Source organism: Mobula birostris, chromosome 7 (assembly GCF_030028105.1).
Source record: "Mobula birostris isolate sMobBir1 chromosome 7, sMobBir1.hap1, whole genome shotgun sequence".
NCBI lineage: Eukaryota > Metazoa > Chordata > Chondrichthyes > Myliobatiformes > Myliobatidae > Mobula > Mobula birostris.
This window is the reverse complement of record NC_092376.1, coordinates 173,916,636-173,935,429: the sequence shown is the minus strand read 5'-3', so window position 1 is coordinate 173,935,429 and position 18,794 is coordinate 173,916,636. Positions and strand designations below refer to the sequence as shown.

Genomic DNA, 18,794 nt, shown 5'->3' with positions numbered 1-18,794 from the left:
TTGTGCCGACCCTTAAACCCTGCCTCCCATATAACCCCCCCACCTTAAATTCCTCCATATACCTGTCTAGTAGTCTCTTAAACTTCACTAGTGTATCTGCCTCCACCACTGACTCAGGCAGTGCATTCCACGCACCAACCACTCTCTGAGTAAAAAACCTTCCTCTAATATCCCCCTTGAACTTCCCACCCCTTACCTTAAAGCCATGTCCTCTTGTACTGAGCAGTGGTGCCCTGGGGAAGAGGTGCTGGCTATCCACTCTATCTATTCCTCTTATTATCTTGTACACCTCTATCATGTCTCCTCTCATCCTCCTTCTCTCCAAAGAGTAAAGCCCTAGCTCCCTTAATCTCTGATCATAATGCATACTCTCTAAACCAGGCAGCATCCTGGTAAATCTCTTCTGTACCCTTTCCAATGCTTCCACATCCTTCCTATAGTGAGGTGACCAGAACTGGACACAGTACTCCAAGTGTGGCCTAACCAGAGTTTTATAGAGCTGCATCATTACCCTGTGACTCTTAAACTCTATCCCTCAACTTATGAAAGCTAACACTCCATAAGCTTTCTTAACTACCCTATCTACCTGTGAGGCAACTTTCAGGGATCTGTGAACATGTACCCCCAGATCCCTCTGCTCCTCCACACTACCAAGTATCCTCGCATTTACTTTGTACTCTGCCTTGGAGTTTGTCCTTCCAAAGTGTACCACCTCACACTTCTCCAGGTTGAACTCCATCTGCCACTTCTCAGCCCACTTTCTGCATCCTATCAATGTCTCTCTGCAATCTTTGACAATCCTCTACACTATCCACAACACCACCAACCTTTGTGTCGTCTGCAAACTTGCCAACCCACCCTTCTACCCCCACATCCAGGTCGTTATTAAAAATCATGAAAAGTAGAGATCCCAGAACCGATCCTTGTGGGACACCACTAGTCACAACCCTCCAATCTGACTGTACTCCCTCCACCACGACCCTCTGCCTTCTGTAGGCAAGCCAATTCTGAATCCACCCAGCCAAACTTCCCAGGATTCCATGCCTTCTGACTTTCTGAGTAACCCTACCATGTGGAACCTTGTCAAATGCCGTACTAAGATCCATGTAGATCACATCCACTGCACTACCCTCATCTATATGCCTGGTCACCTCCTCAAAGAACCCTATCAGGCTTGTTAGACACGATCTGCCCTTCACAAAGCCATGCTGACTGTCCCTGATCAGACCATGATTCTCTAAACGCCTATAGATCCTATCTCTAAGAATCTTTTCCAACAGCTTTCCACCACAGACGTAAGGCTCACTGGTCTATAATTACCTGGACTATCCCTACTACCTCTTTTGAACAAGGGGACAACATTTGCCTCCCTCCAATCCTCCGGTTTTAGGCTCCTCTTTTAAAATGTCTTTGCATTCAGTAGAAAGTCTTGCTTGATTAAAGGCAATTTTGTTCTGATAGTGTTTCTTCTTGTGGGACTTGTGTGTACCGGTGACACAGTAGTATAGCAGTCAGCTTACAGTACCAGCAACTGGTGGTCAATTCTGTTGCTGTGAATTTATATAGGTTTCCTCCAGGTGCTCTAGTTTCCTCCCAGAGTCCAAACATACACAGCTCAGGGTTAGTAAGTTTTGGACATACTATATTGGAGCGGTAAGCATTGTGATCCTTGTGGGCTGCCGCCTTGAACTGTGCTGGTCTTTGATGCAGATGACACATTTCACTGTGTGTTTCAACGTGACCATTTTAACCTATATGTAGTGCACAATCTGTGTGTAGAATGTGTACTTTATGTTTGAGTTATATACTTGTAAATGCTGTTCATCCTGCTGCGTGGAGGTTTTTCAATGTACCTGGGACTAGCACAGAGACACTTTATATCTCCAGTTTATGTCCTTGGATAGGAGTAGTCATTCATATTTCATTTGTGGTGCTCGATGTGCGAACGCCTTGAAATATCTGCATATGAAGAGAGCTCTTAAACACCAAGCACAGATTGAATAAGTTATGAGTTGAAGAATCTCTGCATGGACTTGTGTGTATGAAAATAAAAAGTACACACATAAAATGCTGGAGGGACTCAGCAGGTCGGGCAGCATCCATGGAGATAAATAAGTAGTTGACGTTTTGGGCCGAGAGCCTTCTTCAGTCCTGACAGTTTATCCCCTCCATAGATACTGCCTCACCTGATGAGCTCCTCCAGCACTGTGTGTGTGTGTGAGAGAGTGAGTTGCATGCTTGTGTGTATGTGTGTGTGAGAGAGTGAGTGTGCATGCGTGTGTGTATGTGAGTGAGTGTGCATGCGTGTGTGTGTGTGTGAGAGAGTGAGTGTGCGAGAGTGAGTGTGCATGTGTGAGTGTGAGTGTGCATGTGTGTGTGTGTGTGGTGTGTGTGAGAGTGTGAGTGTGCATGCCTGTGTGTGTGTGAGAGAGTGAGTGTGCATGCGTGTGTGTGTGTACGCGCATGCGAGTGAGAGGGAGAAATAAGAACTGTGACATGTTGTGGGATACTCTCTGTTTATCCTACCTGGCGGCTGGTGCAGTCTGTACAACACTTTCAGCTTCTCTGCGAGGTCACCGTGGTACATTCCACCTGTCAGAAACAGACAGGTTATCCACACAGGGCTCACAGATGTCCATCGCCAACCCTCTCCCATAGAGAGCACCATGACAGGCGAGGAATTCCAACTGATACTCGTGGAATCATGTTGGAGTGCACTGCCTATCCAGGGGCAGTGCCGAGGGACCGGCCTGTCCAACAGCCATGGGTAAGGGTCAGCACCCTATCCAAGGGTCAGCAGTGACAGAAGATTTCTCAGCTGGAAGGACAACCCTGGGACACCCTGACCATGCCGCCTGGAGCAAACTTTGATCTGCTAACAAAGACAAGACTGCCACCTCTGAGGTGAATCAGTCTCTCTCATACCCCCACCCACACACAAACACACACACACACACACACACACACACACACACACAGAAACATAGAAAATAGGTGCAAGAGTAGCCATTCAGCCCTTCGAGCCTGCACCACCATTCAGTATGATCATGGCTAATCATCCAACTCAGAACCCTGTACCTGCCTTCTCTCCATACCCCATGATCCCTTTAGCCACAAGGGCCATATCTAACTTCCTCTTAAATATAGCCAATGAACTGGCATCAACTGTTTCCTGTGGCAGAGAATTCCACAGATTCACCACTCTCTGTGTGAAGAAGCTTTTCCCTATCTTGGTCCTAAAAGGCTTCCCCTTTATCCTCAAACTGTGACCCCTCGTTCTGGACTTCCCCAACATTGGGAACAATCTTCCTGCAACTAGCCTTTAGAATTTTATACGTTTCAATAAGATCCCCCCTCAATCTTCTAAATTCCAACGAGTATAAGCCTAGCCGATCCAGTCTTTCATCATATGAAAGTCCTGCCATCCAGGAATGAATCTGGTGAACCTTCTTTGTACTCCCCTCTACGGCAAGGATGCCTTTCCTCAGATTAGGGGACCAAAACTGCACACAATACTCCAGGTCTTGTACAACTGCAGTAGTACCTCCCTGCTCCTATACTCGAAACCTCTTGCTATGGATGCCAGCAGACCATTCGCCTTTTTCACTGCCTGCTGCACCTGCATGCCCACTTTCAATGACTGGTGTATAATGACACCCAGGTCTCGTTGCACCTCCCCTTTTCCTAATCGGCCACAATTCAGACAATAATCTGTTTTCCTGTTCTTGCCACCAAGTGGATAACCTCACATTTGTCCACATTAAATTGTATCTGCCATGAATTTGCCCACTCACCTAACTTATCCAAATCACCCTGCATCCTCTTAGCATCCTCCTCACAGTTAACACTGCCGCCCAGCTTCGTGTCATCCGCAATCTTGGAGATGCTGCATTTAATTCTCTCATCTAAGTCATTAATATATATTGTAAACAACTGGGGTCCCAGCACTGAGCCTTGCGGTACCCCACTAGTCACCGCCTGCCATTCTGAAAAGGTCCCGTTTATTCCCACTCTTTGCTTCCTGTCTGCCAACCAATTCTCTATCCACATCAATACCATACCCCCAATACCATGTGCTTTAAGTTTGCACACTAATCTCCTGTGTGGGACCTTGTCAAAAGCCTTTTGAAAATCCAAATATACCACATCCACTGGTTCTCCCCTATCCACTCTACTAGTTACATCCTCAAAAAATTCTATGAGATTCGTCAGACATGATTTTCCTTTCACCAATCCATGCTGACTTTGTCCGATGATTTCACCGCTTTCCAAATGTGCTGTTATCACATCTTTGATAACTGACTCTTGCATTTTCCCCACCACCGATGTTAGGCTAACCGGTCTATAATTCCCCGGTTTCTCTCTCCCTCCTTTTTTAAAAAGTGGGGTTACATTAGCCACCCTCCAATCCTCAGGAACTAGTCCAGAATCTAACGAGTTTTGAAAAATTATCACTGATGCATCCACTATTTCTTGGGCTACTTCCTTAGGCACCCTGGGATGCAGACCATCTGGCCCTGAGGATTTATCTGCCTTTTATCCCTTCAATTTACCTAACACCACTTCCCTACTAACATGTATTTCGCTCAGTTCCTCCATCTCACTGGACCCTCTGTCCCCTACTATTTCCGGAAGATTATTTATGTCCTCCTCAGTGAAGACAGAACCAAAGCAGTTATTCAACTACTTGGAAACGCAAGATACACACTTTCACACAAACACACACAACACATAACACAGGCACAAACACACGAGCTCACACACACATTTACACAAACACACACACCCACACACATTCACACACAGGCGACACACACACATTCGCACATACACACACACACACAGCCACATGCACATACACACTCACATACAACACATACACAGACATACATAACGCAAACACATGACACACACACACACACGACACCTACTCAGGCCAGTGACGAACTCCTTGAAGCTGATGAGCGCGTCCCTGTTTTGGTCCAGGAGACGAAACATGCGAGCGGCCAGCACCTGGGAGTGTATGCCACAGGCCCAGGGGGAGACAGCCAGGAAGAGGTCAGTGAACTGCTCACAGTCGATGCGGTACTGCTCCAGGTATGGCTGGCTAAGGTCGTGTCTCTCGGCCGCAGTGCTGCTGCCGCCCCAGTAACAACTCGTCATGTGCTTGGCCTGAGGGAGGGCAGGAGAAACAAAACACCATCAGCTAAAGGGCCAGAAAGGATCCCATCCACCTGCTTGTCCCACTCCCATCGAGGGCCTGTAGGGATCCCACCCACCTGTCTGTCTCACTCCCGTCAAAGAAGAGGCTACGTAACATCCACACCAGGAATGACTATAATCAAACTTAAATCTCGAAGCTAAAAAATCTTGAAACACAGCAGGTCTCTGCTGCCTTGAAAGTGGGAGAATGTCAGAATACGCCTGGCAGATGTCGTGAAATTTGTTGTTTTTACAATACATAATAATAAAGACACAAAACATCCAGTAAGAAATATATTTAAAAATTAAATTAGTACAAAAATAGGGGAAAAATTGTGAGGAGGGGACAATCTTGCCGTAGGGTTTGGAGGCTTGTGTGCCTCAATGACCCCGAGAGTTACAGTATGTTGGCTGGAGTCAGGGCTTTATGTTTGGCTCCGATAGGGTCACCCATGCCGAACAGGTCAAAGGGTAGAGGCCAGACTATAAGTGGTCTACCTGATCCTCCAGGTTCAGGGGTACAGCTCAGGGCTAGCAACCCTGACTAGTAAAACAAAACTGTTATGGAAACATCAATGAAGAATCCTTCTACATCTGAGTGTGACAGTATTCCTGAGTCTCCACCTGGAACTTACGTGACTGACAGTAGTGAAAGCTACTGACACGGTGAACACCCGCAGCATAACAGGCAGTAACTAAGTGTTCATGGGTTCATTATCCATTCAGAAATCTGATGGTGGAGGGGGAAAAAATTGATCCTAAGATGTTGAGTGTGTGTCTTCAGGCTCCTGTACCTCCTCCTTGACGGTAGCGATGAGAAGAGGCCATTTCCTGGGTATGGGGGTCCTTAATGAGAGATGCTGCCTTGTGGAGGCATTGCTCCTTGAAGATGACCTCGATGGCGGTGAGGCCGGTCCCCATGGTGGATCTGGCTGAGGTTACAACCCTCTGCAGCTAATGAAACATAGCTGCTGTCGTGCCTTCTTTGTAATTTGTAACTGCATCAGTATGTTGGGCCCGGGATAGATCCCCAGAAAGGGTGCTCACCCTTCCCACTGCTTACCCCTCGATAAGGACTGGTGTGTGTTCCCTCGGCTTCCCCTCCCTGAAGGCCACATTCAATCCGCAGAGTCAGCCAGTGAGAAGAGGTCGCTACCTATAGCTCCGCACCTCTGCTCCGTCCGCAAGGAAAAGCGGGATCTTCCAGTGGCCACCCTTTTCAATTCCACTTCCCATTCTGACATGTCCATCCATGGCCTCCTCTACTGTCGCAATGAGGCCATACAGGCGGAGAAGCAAACCTTACATTCCGTCTGGCATGAACTTCTGGTAATGCCCCTCCCCCCACCCTTCTCTATTCCCCATTCCCTTTCCCTCTCTCACCTTATCTCCTTCCCCCTTTTCTTTCTCCCATGGCCTTCTGTCCTCTCCTATCAGACTCCCCCTTCTCCAGCCCTGTATCTCTTTCACCACTCAACTGCCCAACTCTTTACTTCACCCCTCCCCCTCCCTCCCAGTTTCACCCATCACCTTATGCTTCTTCCTCCCTTCCCCCCACCTTCTATATCTGACTCCTCACCCTCTTCTCTCCAGTCCTGCCGAAGGGTTTTGGGCCAAAACGTTGACTGTACTTTTTTTTCAGATGCTGCCTGGCCTGCTGAGATCCTCCAGCTTCGATTTCCAGCATCTGCAGATCTTCTGTCATTTGTGAAAGGTAGAAATGTTTGACACTGCAATCTGAGCCCACCACAGGAAGGGGTGCTGAGGATGGACAGGTTTCACAGGCATTTTCCAAAGCAGTTGGAGACTATGCCATATTTGCTGATTTGCCATGTTTGTGGGCAGAATTTCAGAGGGTGATGAGGAGGCATACAGGAGTGAGATCGATCCGCTAATTGCATTCAACATCAGTAAGACCAAAGGATTGACTGTGGACTTCAGGAAAGGGACATCAGGAAAACACACACCAGTTCCCATCAAGGGGTCTGCAGTGGAAAGGGTGAGCAGTGTCAAATTCCTCGGTTTCAAGTTTCTGGCTGTCACTATTTCTGAGGATCTTTCCTGGGCCCAACATATTGATGCAACTACAAAGAAGGCATGACAGCAGCAATATTTCATTCGCAGTTTGAGGAGAACCTTGCAAATTTCTACAGGCGTACCGTGGAGAGCATTCTAACTGACTGCATCCCTGTCTGGTATGGAGGGGCCGCTGCAAAGGATCGGAAAAGGCTGCAAAGGTTTGTAGACTCAGCCAGTTCCATCGTGGGCGCTATCCTCCCCACCATCGTTGACACCTTCAAAAGGCAGCATTCATCATTAAAGTCCCTTTCCAACTGGGACATACCCTTGTCTCGTTACTACTATCAGGGAGGAGGTGCAGGTGCCTGAAAAGTTCAAAGTAAATTTTATTGTCAAAGTACACGTCACCAAATACAACCCTGAGATTCATTTTCTTGTGGGCATACTCAACTAATCTATAGAACAGTAACCATAACAGGGTCATACACACTCAATGTTTTAGGAACAGCTTCTTCTCCATCATCAGATTTCCAAATAGACAGTGAACCCATGAACACTACCTAGCTCTTCCAGCATTTTGAGTGTGTTGCTTGCATTTCCAGCACCTGCAGATATTCTCTTGTAATTGGCTCACTATTTCGCTCTGTTTTTGCACTACTTGCTTATGTCTTGTATTTCTTATTGTAACTTAAGTTTTCTTTATGTATCGCACTGTACTGCTGCTGCAAAACAACAAATTTCGGAATGTACTGTACCCCAGTGATAATAAACCTGACTCTGACTCTGAGCGGTCTTGACTTTAACCACCTCTTCTCAGCCAGGATCTCCTCTGTACCATCTGGAGACTTTTCCTGATTCATCCATATCAGCTGCTGCTTCAGGGTTCAGGGTGACCCGACCGGACTGACCGTTAACGTGTAATTCACTGACAGGCCTCACGACAGCTCTAACCTTGAAAAGCAGATAGAGTTCCTCCAGTTCCTCGATGCTGAAGGCGGTGTCCGTCAGAATGGCACGCACCTGAAACAAGACAGCGCAAATTCAGGAAACAGAAGTCAACAGAGAGGACTGGTGGAACAAGCTGATGATGTGACCCGCAATGATGACCATCACGTTGGGGCATTTTAAAAACTCTTCTGTTGTAAGCTGAGCCAGCTCTATCACAGGATCAACCCTCCTCACCATCGAGGACACCTACAAAAGGTAATGCCTCAAAAGTTGGCATCCGTCACTAAGGACCCCATTACCCAGGACATGCCCTCTTCTCACTGCTACCATCAGGGAGGAGGGGGGTGTGAAGCCTGAAGACACACTCTCAGGAATAGTTTCTTCCCTTCCATCATCAGATCTCCAAACACCTCACTATTCCTTTATTTTTGCACGATCTATTTTGTAATTTATAGTAATTTTATTTCACTACACTGTACTGGTGCCACAAAGCAACTCACTTCTCACCACCTAAGAGAGTGGTGAAGGATCTCAGCCGGTAACGTTGACTGTTTATTCCCTTCCATAGATGCTGCCTGATCTGCTGCGTGTCGCCAGCATTTTGTGTTCCTCTGGGATTCTAGCATCTGCAGGATCTCTCACGTCTGATAACAAAAGTGATTCAGATTTTTTTTTATCTGTATCAGAACTGTCAAATTCCACCGCAGGTCACCCATGGGTACCATTACCACTCTGCAAAGGCGCTGCCTGGGCCCTGCAGCATTTCCAGCATCTGCTCTGAGTTTCCGGGCCTGGCCCAGCATTCACTGCATTTCAGAACCTCCTACAGGGGTCTTTTTGTTCCTCTCCACCTTCCTATATCAACACATGAACACCAAAGCCATCTCAGCAACCCATGTCTCACCTAAGAGACATTCCCAGGCCTACTGACCCTCACATACTTGCCCTTCCAACTTACTCACCCCCTCCTACTCACCCCTCCGCAACCTTCTCTATGGCTCTAGGCCGTTGATGATTCAGGCAGAAGATAAAAAAGCCTGAAAGCACGTACCACCAGGCTGAAAGACCACTTCTACCCTACTGTTATAAAAGTTCCTTAGTACGATAAGATGGACTTTGTCCTCAGAATCTACCTCGTTATGACCTTGCGCCTTATTATCTGCCTGCACTGCACTTTCTCTGTAACTGTGACACTTTATTCTGCATTCTGTTACTGTTTTCCCTTGTTCTACCTCAGTGCACGGTGTAATGATCTGATCTGTATGAACAGAGTGCAAGACAAGCTTTTCACTGTATCTCAGTACATGTGACAGTAATAAACCAATTCCAATGCAGAATTCGTTACCTGAAATGTTAACTCTTGGTCCTAGATGCGGCCTGAACTACCGAGTGTTACCACAATTTTATAAAGGCATGTAGATGATAAAAACTGAGGGCTATGTAGGAGGGAGCTCCAAAAGGACCACAACCCTGCCATGGTTTGCCCGTTTGCCTGCCTCAATGACTCAGAGAGCTATGCTGGCTGGGGTCAGGGCTTTATGCTTTGGCTCTTGGTAGGGTCACCCATGCCATACAGGTCAAAGGGTAGAGGCCAGACTAAGAGTGGTCCACTGGTCCTCCAGGTTCGAGAGGAGGGGTATCATCTCAGGGTAACAACCCAGACTGGTCAAACAAAACTGTTGGAAACAGCAATGAAGAACCCTTCTCCATTTGTGTGCTACGGTATCCCTGAGCTTCCACACAAGACTTGCATGGCTGACAGTAGTGAAAACTGAGAGGAAGCTACCGGCACGATGAAGCCCTGATCACTGCCAAGACCAAGACACAAAGTGATTTTGGCCAAGGACAGAGAGAGATGGAGGTCCTTTATTGCTGTCAGCAGGCATAACGGGCAGAAGGTAAGTAGGTAAGTACGTGCGAGAGAAGGGCTAGAATGATCATAAAGCACGTTAAAAGGTTAGCACAACATTGTGGGCCGAAGGGCCTGTACTGTGCTGTAATGTTCTATGTTCTAAGTAAATAAAGTGCTTTCCCTGCTTCAACCAAGAGTGTACCTTCCCTCCACTGCCAGATTTCCGCCCTTCTCAACTCCAGAGTACAGGGGCCCATCTCTTCCAAATGTCTTTCCTGTCCCACACGCCACCCCCTTTCTTCCGCGTCCGTGGAGACTGCTAGCCATTCCTGTGCATGTCCCTTACCACACTCCGCTTGGCCGAGTCCTCCAGGGTTTGAATCACCTTCAATCTCTGCTTGAAACGCATCTGCTCAATTGCCTCCGCTTGGATCGAGCCGAACTTCTAAAGAGAGGAAGAACGAAGCAGCCCCTGAGGGAGGAGATCTCAGCTCACAGTTCCCACCCTTTCAGGTCCAGCCTCAATGGCTCCCCACACCAGCATTAGACACCGATGAAAGGAGAGACCTGTCCCTCCAAAATCAGAGAAGGACGGTGCTACTGAGGGGCAGGAAGTCAGAGCGTGGTGGGGGTGTGGACGTTGCAACAAGACAAGAGTTAGTGCATTTCCTCCATGCGGCTGCTAATGCTGCCACTACAGCGGCAAGGTATTCTACCAGCCTACTGGTGTGAGAGAGAGATAGAGAGAGTGTGAGAGTGAGAGAGAGAGACTGTGCACTCATGAGAGACAGAGATAGAGAGATGAGCGATGGATAGAGAGATAGTCAAACTCTGTGTTTGTGTGTGTTTCTGTGTGTGTAACTTGGGCTCCTCAAGCTTGAATATGTCGAAGATGGTGATAATCGTGTTTTAATTTGATACTGTCCTGTGCTTGGAGCCATATTTGTGTGCGTGAGTGGGGTGGACGGAGACTGGGAAAGGGGCTTGCTTCGCACCATGTATTATTCTTGTGTTGCTCTGCAGAACACTGGGCATGCTGCATTGATGGAATGTGTGGTGAAATTTGTGGGCTGCCCCCGGCACATCCTTAGGTTGTTGGTTAAAGGAAATGGTGCATTTCACCATGTTTTAATATACATGTGCTAAATAAATCTGAATCTGAAATAGTTTATTTCTGAGCAGCATAGTAGTGTGGAGGTTAATGTAACACTATTATAGCACCAGGAAGCTGGCTGTATTTCCCATCACTGTCTGTCCATTCTCCCCATGACTGTGTGCATTTTCTCCAATTCCCAAATTCCAAAGATGCTGGTTGGTGCTGGATTCTAGGAGGGGAATTTCTAGTGTTCTTATGAGATGACTTTTTGAGAGAAGCTCATGGTTGAGCCCACTAGTGGATCAGCTATTCTGCTTTGGGTGTTGTGCAATGAACCAGAATTGATTAGCGAGCTTAAAGTAAAAGACCCTAAGGGGAAAGTGATTATAATATTTGAACTCACCCTGAAATTTGAGAAGGAGAAGCTAAAGTCAGATGTATCAGTATTACAGTGGAGTAAAGGGAATTATAGAGGAATGAGAGAGGAGTTGGCCAGAACTGATTGGAAAAGAACACTGGCAGGGATGATGGCAGAGCAGCAACGGCTGGAATTTCTGGATGCAATTGGGAAGGCACAGGATATATACATCCCACAGAAAAAGAATTATTCTAAAGGAAAGATGACACAACCGTGGCTAATAAGAGAAATCAAAGCCAACATAAAAGTCAAAGAGAGGGCATATAACAGAGCAAAAATTAGTGGATGGTTAGAGGATTGGGAAGCTTTTAAAAAGTAGCAGAAAGCAACTAAAAAAGTCATTAAAAAGGTAAAGTAAGCTAGGCAATAATGTTAAAGAGAATACCAAAAGTTTCTTCAGATACATAAAGTGTAAAAGAGAGGTGAGAGTGGATATCGGACTGCTGGAAAACGATGTTGGGGAGGTTGTAATGGGGGACGATGAAATGGCGGACAAACTGAAGAAGTATTTTGCATCAGTCTTCATGGTGGAAGACATGAGCAGTATGGTGGGAGTGTCAAGGGCATGAAGTGTGTGAAGTTACCATAACTAGAGAGAAGGTTCTTGGGAAACTAAGAAGTTTGAAGGTAGATCAGTCACCTGGACTAGATGGTGTACACCCCAGAGTTCTGAAAGAGATGGCTGAAGAGATCATGGAGGTATTAGTAATGACCTTTCAAGAAACACTAGATTCTGGAATGATTCTGTAAGACTGAAAAACTGCAGATATCACTCCACTTTTCAAGAAAGGAGAAAGGCAGAAGAAAGGAAGTTATAGGCCAGTTAGTCTGACCTCAATGGTTAAGAAGATGTTGGAGTTGATTATTAATGATGAGGTCTCAGGGTACTTGGAGGCACAGGATAAAATAGGTCATAATCAGCATGGTTTCCTCAAGGGAAAATCTTGCCTGACATATCTGTTGGAATTCTTTGAAGAAATAATTAGCATGACAGACAATGGAAATTGATTGATGTTATGTACTTGGATTTTCAGATGGCCTTTGACAAGGTGCCACACATGAGCCCATGGTATTACAGGATAGATTCTGGCATGGATAAAGCAGTGGCTGATTGGCAGGATGCAAAGAGTGGGAATAAAGGGAGCCTTTTCTGGCTGGCTGCCGGTGACTAGTGGTGTTTCACAAGGGTCTGTGTTGTGATCGATTCTATTTATGTCATACGTCAATGATTTGGTGATAGAATTGATGGCTTTGTTGCAAAGTTTGCCGACAATATGAAGATAGGTGGGGAGGCAGGTGGTTTTGAGGAAGTAGAGCGGCCATAGAAGGACAGACAGATTAAGAGAATGGGCAAGAAATGGCAGCTGGAATACAATGTCGGGAAGTGTATGTTCATGCACTTTGATAGCAGAAATGGAAGTGTTGACTATCTTCTAAATGGAGAGAAATTACAAAAATCTAAGGTGCAAACGGACTTGGGAGTCCTTGTGCAGGATTCCCTGAAGGTTAATTTGCAGGTTGAGTCTGCGGTGAGGAAGGAAAATGCAATGATAGCATTCATTTCAAGAGGACTAGAATATAAAAGCAAGGATGTAAAGCGGAGGCATTATAAAGCATTAGTCAGTCCGCACTTGTAGTTCATTGAAACCTATAACTTGTAAATAGAACAAAAAATAGGGGTAGCCTCCTTTTCTATAGACACACAGACAGAACAACTGCCACACTTCTGGAGAACCCCTGTCTGTAAGCAGGAAGAGCGCTGGGTTGGGTTGGGTTGGGGAAGGGGCAGGTAGGACACAAGGTAACAAACTTCACTGCAAGAGAGGTGCTGAAGCCCGCCCATGCTCACCTCGTATGATGCCTTAATCAATTCAAAGATGTCAACCTGTGACGGCAGGTCATTGCCCCCGGTGAGTATCGCATGCAGGTGTGGGATAGGAGGGGAAGCAGACTGTGTGTTGCAGACATTGTCCAGGTAGCTGAGGAAAAGGCAAAGTCAGTTTATTCCGCACAGCCACCAGAGCAAACACTCGGGGAAACAATAATCAAACAATCGCATTAACTTAAGTTCATACTGAGGAAAGTTCATACTTTTCTCCCCTCACATCGCGCAGAAGATACAAATATCTGAAAGCACGTACCACCAGGGTCATTGACAGCTTCTAACCCGCTAATGACCAGTCCCCGAGAATGGTAAGATAGACTCCTGACCTCATAATCCACTGCCTTATGACCTTTTACCTTATTGTCTGCCTGCACTGCACGTTCCTCTGAGAGCTCCAGTTTCCTCCCACATTCTAACGCTGTGCGGGTAGCATTAGTGAGTTGTGGGCATGCCATGTTGGCACTAGAAACGTGGCAACATTTGCAGGCTGCCCAGCACAATCTTTGCTGATTTGATACCACTTCACGCAAACCCCATTTCACTGTTACTTTTGATGTGCATGTGACTATCGACACAAATCTCTCTCCTTCTTTGTAGCTGTTACACTTTATTCTACATTCTGCTATTGTTAGACCATAAGACATAGGAGAAGAATTAGGCTATTTGACCCATTGAGTCTGCTCTGCCATTTCATCACGGCTGATCTATTATCCCTCTCAATCCCATTCCCCTGCCTTCTCCCCGTATCATCTGAAGCCCTTAGTAATCAAGAACCCATCAACCTCCACTTGAAATACACCCAATGACTTGCCGTTTGATCTATACTGGACCCAACATATTGATGCAATCATGAAGAAAGTACGCTAAAGGCTTAAATTCATTAGGAGTTTGGGGAGATTTGGTGTGTCACCAAAATGTGTGCAGAGCACTCTACCTAGTCGCATCACTGAGCAGGATTTAAAAAGCCACAGACGACTGTAAACTCAGCCAGCTCCATCCTTGGGCACTAACCTCCCTTCAAAAGGTGATATTTCAAAAAGGCGACAATCATTAACAACAGAACACGGCTTACAATCATCAGGGAGGAGGCACAGAAGCCCGAAGAAGCACACACATTTCAGAAACAGCTTCTTCCCCTCTACCGTCAGATTTCTGAATGGTCCATGAACCTATTCACACTATCCTACTGTTTCTGCACTAATTATTTAATGTTTTAATATATATATTTCTCATTGCAATTTATAGATTGCACTGTACTGCTGCCATAAAACAAAAAATTTCACGACATACAGTACATTAATGAAATAAACTGGATTCTGAATTCTTTAACCCCAGCGGGTACAGGTCTTGCTACCGGTAATGGTGAATGAGACTGCCAGTCACCTGCCAAGAATGGTCATGGCCTCCCCCTCGTCCGAGCAGTTCACCAGCCTCTCCATGTTGGCCTCCAGCACTGCCAGGGACACCTGGAAAATGACCTTGATGCCATCGTAGAAGAAGCAGTCAACCACAACGACAGCGCTCTCGAAGGGCATGACGCTGAGGAAGAGGGTGAGGAACCAGGAGAGAGAGATGGTGCTGATGACGCCTAGTTCCTGCATCCAATCGTACAGGAGGGGGAGATGATCCCGCGTGAGGTCCTCAAACACGCCCTGATCCACCAGAGCACCTGAAACAGCAGTCATGGAAAGGCATGTAACCAATGGCTGAAATCACCAAGGTCGTTAGCATGTGAGGCTTTGGAAAGTGTGCAGAAGAGGTTTACCAAGATTAGAGGGCATGTGATATAACAAGAGGTTGGACAAACTTGGGCTGTTATCTCTGGAGACTGAGGGGAGATCTGATGGAGGTTTATAAGATTATGAGGGGCATAGGTAAAGTAAACAGACAGTAATTTTTTCCCCTAGGGTTGAAATGTCTAATACCAGAGGGCATGCATTTAAGGAGAGGGGAGTAATTTCAAAGGGGATGTGAGGGGAAAGCCTTTTTCACACAGAGAGTGGTGGTTTCTGGAATGGTGTTAGGGGCAGACACATTAAGAGACTTTGAAGAGATGTTAAGATGGGCACATGAATGGGAGGAAAATGGAAGGATATGGACTTGTGTGGGCATAAGGGATTGGTTTAGTTGGGCATTTGATTACTAATTTAATTGATTCGGAACAACATCAAAGGCCTGTTCATGTTCCATGTTAGTGATTACGCATTAAGACCAGAAAAATCCAAAAGCCTGAAAGAACATACCATCAGGCTCAGGACAACTTCTGCTCCACTGTTACAAGACTCTTGAATGGGCATCCGGTATTGGTCTCTCAACGTACATTGTCATGGCTCTGACGCTGTTAATGTTATTGACACTCTGTGTCCGTGATACTGCTGCAAGTTTTTTATTGCACCTGTGCACACATATAAAGTCATAGCAGAATACAGCACAGAGTACAGCCCATCTAGACTGTGCCACACAATTTAAACTGCCTACTCCCATCGATCTGCACCAGGACCATAGCCCTCTCTACCCCCACCATCCATGTACCTATCCAAACTTCTCTTGCACGTTGAAATCGAGCTCACATGCACCACTTGTGCTGGCAGCTCGTCCACACTCCCACGACCCTTTGTGTGAAGAAGTCTCCTCTCATGTTCCCCTTCGACTTTTCACCTTTCACCCTCATGATCTCCAGTTGTAGTTCCACCCAACCTCGGTGGAAAAAACCTATCGCATTTACCATATCTATATCCCTCATAATTCTGTAGACCTGTCAAATCTCCTCTCAATCTTCTACATTGTAAGGAATAAAGCCCTAACCTATTCAATCTATCATTATAACTCAGGTCCTCCAGACCCAGCAACACTCTTGTAAACAACACACATCAAAGTTGCTGGTGAACGCAGCAGGCCAAGCAGCATCTGTAGGAAGAGGTGCAGTCGACGTTTCAGGCCGAGACCCTTCGTCAGGACTAACTGAAGGAAGAGTGAGTAAGGGATTTGAAAGTTGGAGGGGGAGGGGGAGATCCAAAATGATAGGAGAAGACAGGAGGGGGAGGGATAGAGCCAAGAGCTGGACAGGCGATAGGCAAAAGGGGATACGAGAGGATCATGGGACAGGAGGTCCGGGAAGAAAGAGAAGGGGGGGGACCCAGAGGATGGGCAAGGGGTATATTCAGAGGGACAGAGGGAGAAAAAGGAGAGTGAGAGAAAGAATGTGTGCATAAAAATGAGTAACAGATGGGATACGAGGGTGAGGTGGGGCCTTAGCGGAAGTTAGAGAAGTCAATGTTCATGCCATCAGGTTGGAGGCTACCCAGACGGAATATAAGGTGTTGTTCCTCCAACCTGAGTGTGGCTTCATCTTTACAGAAGAGGAGGCCGTGGATGGACATGTCAGAATGGGAATGGGATGTGGAATTAAAATGTGTGGCCACTGGGAGATCCTGCTTTCTCTGGTGGACAGAGCACTCTTGTAAATTTTCTCTGTACTCTTTCAACCCTATTTACATCCTTCCTGTAGGTAGGTGACCAAAACTGCACACAATACTCCAAATTAGGCCTCACTAATGTCTTATACAACTTCAAAATGACTCGTACATGGCCCGTGCAGATGACAATGAACCCGACTTTGACCACCTTTGCACTTTCTCTACAACTGTGGCATTGCATTCTTCTATCCATTTCCTTGTACTGCCTCGATATATATGTATGGAATGATCGGTGTGGATTTTCTCCGTAACTCGGTACCTGTGACAGTAATAATCCAGTTCACTGTAACTTCAATTGCAAAATGTCACAGCAAACCCCTCCCTTCAGTTCCCATGGATACAACTTAGATCACTTAATCAATCAATACACCTGACTGGAATTGTAAGAATCTCTCTGCAGCCATTTTCTGTTTCCAGATCACAGCATGATACATGCAATATACTTAAAACATACAACACTACTGCACAGCACAGGCCCTTCAGCCCACAATGTTGTGCTGACTGTAAGATCAATCTAACCCTTCCCTCCCACATAACCCTCTATTTTTCTATCATCCATGTGCCTATCTGAGTCTCTTAAATGTCCCTAATATACCTGCATCTACCACCACCCCTGGTGTTTCACACACCCACCACTCTGTGTGAATAAAACCCTAACCACTACAGTTTAGCAGCACTATGATCATTTTGCTCTAAAATGGGTGTTTCTAAATCTGTCCTTTCTTGTAAAAATAGTGTTTAATTGTGTGAAACGGAGAGCATTGTCACAGGCAAGCAGCATCCAGTGTCAATGAATCCCAACGCCCAGGACATACTCTCCACTCACTGCTGCCAACAGGAAGAAGGTACAGGAGTCTCAGGACCCACACCATTGGGTTCAGTGTCAGTTATTACCCCTCAGCCATCAGGCTCCGGAACCAGTGTGGATAATTTCACTCAACTTCACTTGTCCCATCAGTGAAGTGTTCCCACAACCTATGGACTCTTCATCGCATGTTCTCAATATTTATAGCTTACTTAGTATTATTATTATCATTTTCTTTTTGCAATTGCAGAGTTTGTCTTTTGCACATTGGTTGATAATCTTCATTGCTTGTGTGCGATCTTTCATTGATCCTACTGTGTTCTTGGTATTTACAGTGAATGCCCACAAGGCTGGGTAGTATACAGTAAGATAAGTGTTCTGTGATAATTAATTTCCTTGGAACTTTTCATTTATGATTAATCAGTGACTGCTGTTTATCTGATGCTCTGTATCCGTGATGTTGCTGCATGTAAGTTTTTAATTGCAGATGACAATTAACTCCACTTTAACTGTGCTCAGAATACCGTGGTAAATCTCTAAGAGGTTACAGAAAAACAGGGGGGCAGAGACGTAAGGTGAGAGGAAGGTGGTTTAAAGAGGACCTGAGGGGTGAGTCTTTCACACACACAGTGGATGGAACGTGAAACTCACTGCCAGAGGAGGAGGTGGAATCAGAAACAGTTGTTAGGTTTACAAGGAGTTTAGACAAACACTGAAGTAGGCGAGGTGTAGAAGGATACCGCCCAAATGTAGGCAAATAGCATTGGCATAGATGGACAAAACAGGAGCTAGCACTGAGATGATGGACCAAATGGCCTGATTCTGCGCTGTCCCACTCTGTGAGTTCGTATCCACCTCTAACAGGGCCCAATGAGGGGAGGCAGGCAGCAAGTCAAACTTGGTATGTCACCAAAGACTCAGAGGTGTACCGTGGAGAGCATTCTGACTGGCTGCATCACCGTCTGGTGCAGAGGGGCCACTGCACAGGATCGGAAAAAGCTACAGAAACCTGTAAACTCAGTCAGCTCCACCACGGGGACTCGTCTCCCCAACACAGCATTCACCTTTAAAAGACAATGACTGAAAAGGTGGT

At 46.2% G+C, this 18,794-nt stretch overlaps 1 protein-coding gene across 3 annotated transcripts in view; it reads right to left on the bottom strand.

Annotated features, from left to right (window-relative positions):
• The window catches only part of LOC140200578 (TBC1 domain family member 9B-like), a 77,765-nt gene that overhangs the window by 16,340 nt on the left and 42,631 nt on the right, over positions 1-18,794 (bottom strand). For all 3 annotated transcript variants that reach the window (XM_072264106.1, XM_072264107.1, XM_072264108.1), the window contains exons 12-17: positions 14,804-15,089; positions 13,385-13,514; positions 10,368-10,466; positions 8,173-8,241; positions 4,932-5,172; positions 2,527-2,592 (exon numbers count right to left, since the gene is read on the bottom strand). In XM_072264106.1, coding sequence (XP_072120207.1) covers positions 2,527-2,592; positions 4,932-5,172; positions 8,173-8,241; positions 10,368-10,466; positions 13,385-13,514; positions 14,804-15,089 — 891 coding nt within the window. The remainder of the gene's footprint in view (positions 1-2,526; positions 2,593-4,931; positions 5,173-8,172; positions 8,242-10,367; positions 10,467-13,384; positions 13,515-14,803; positions 15,090-18,794) is intronic.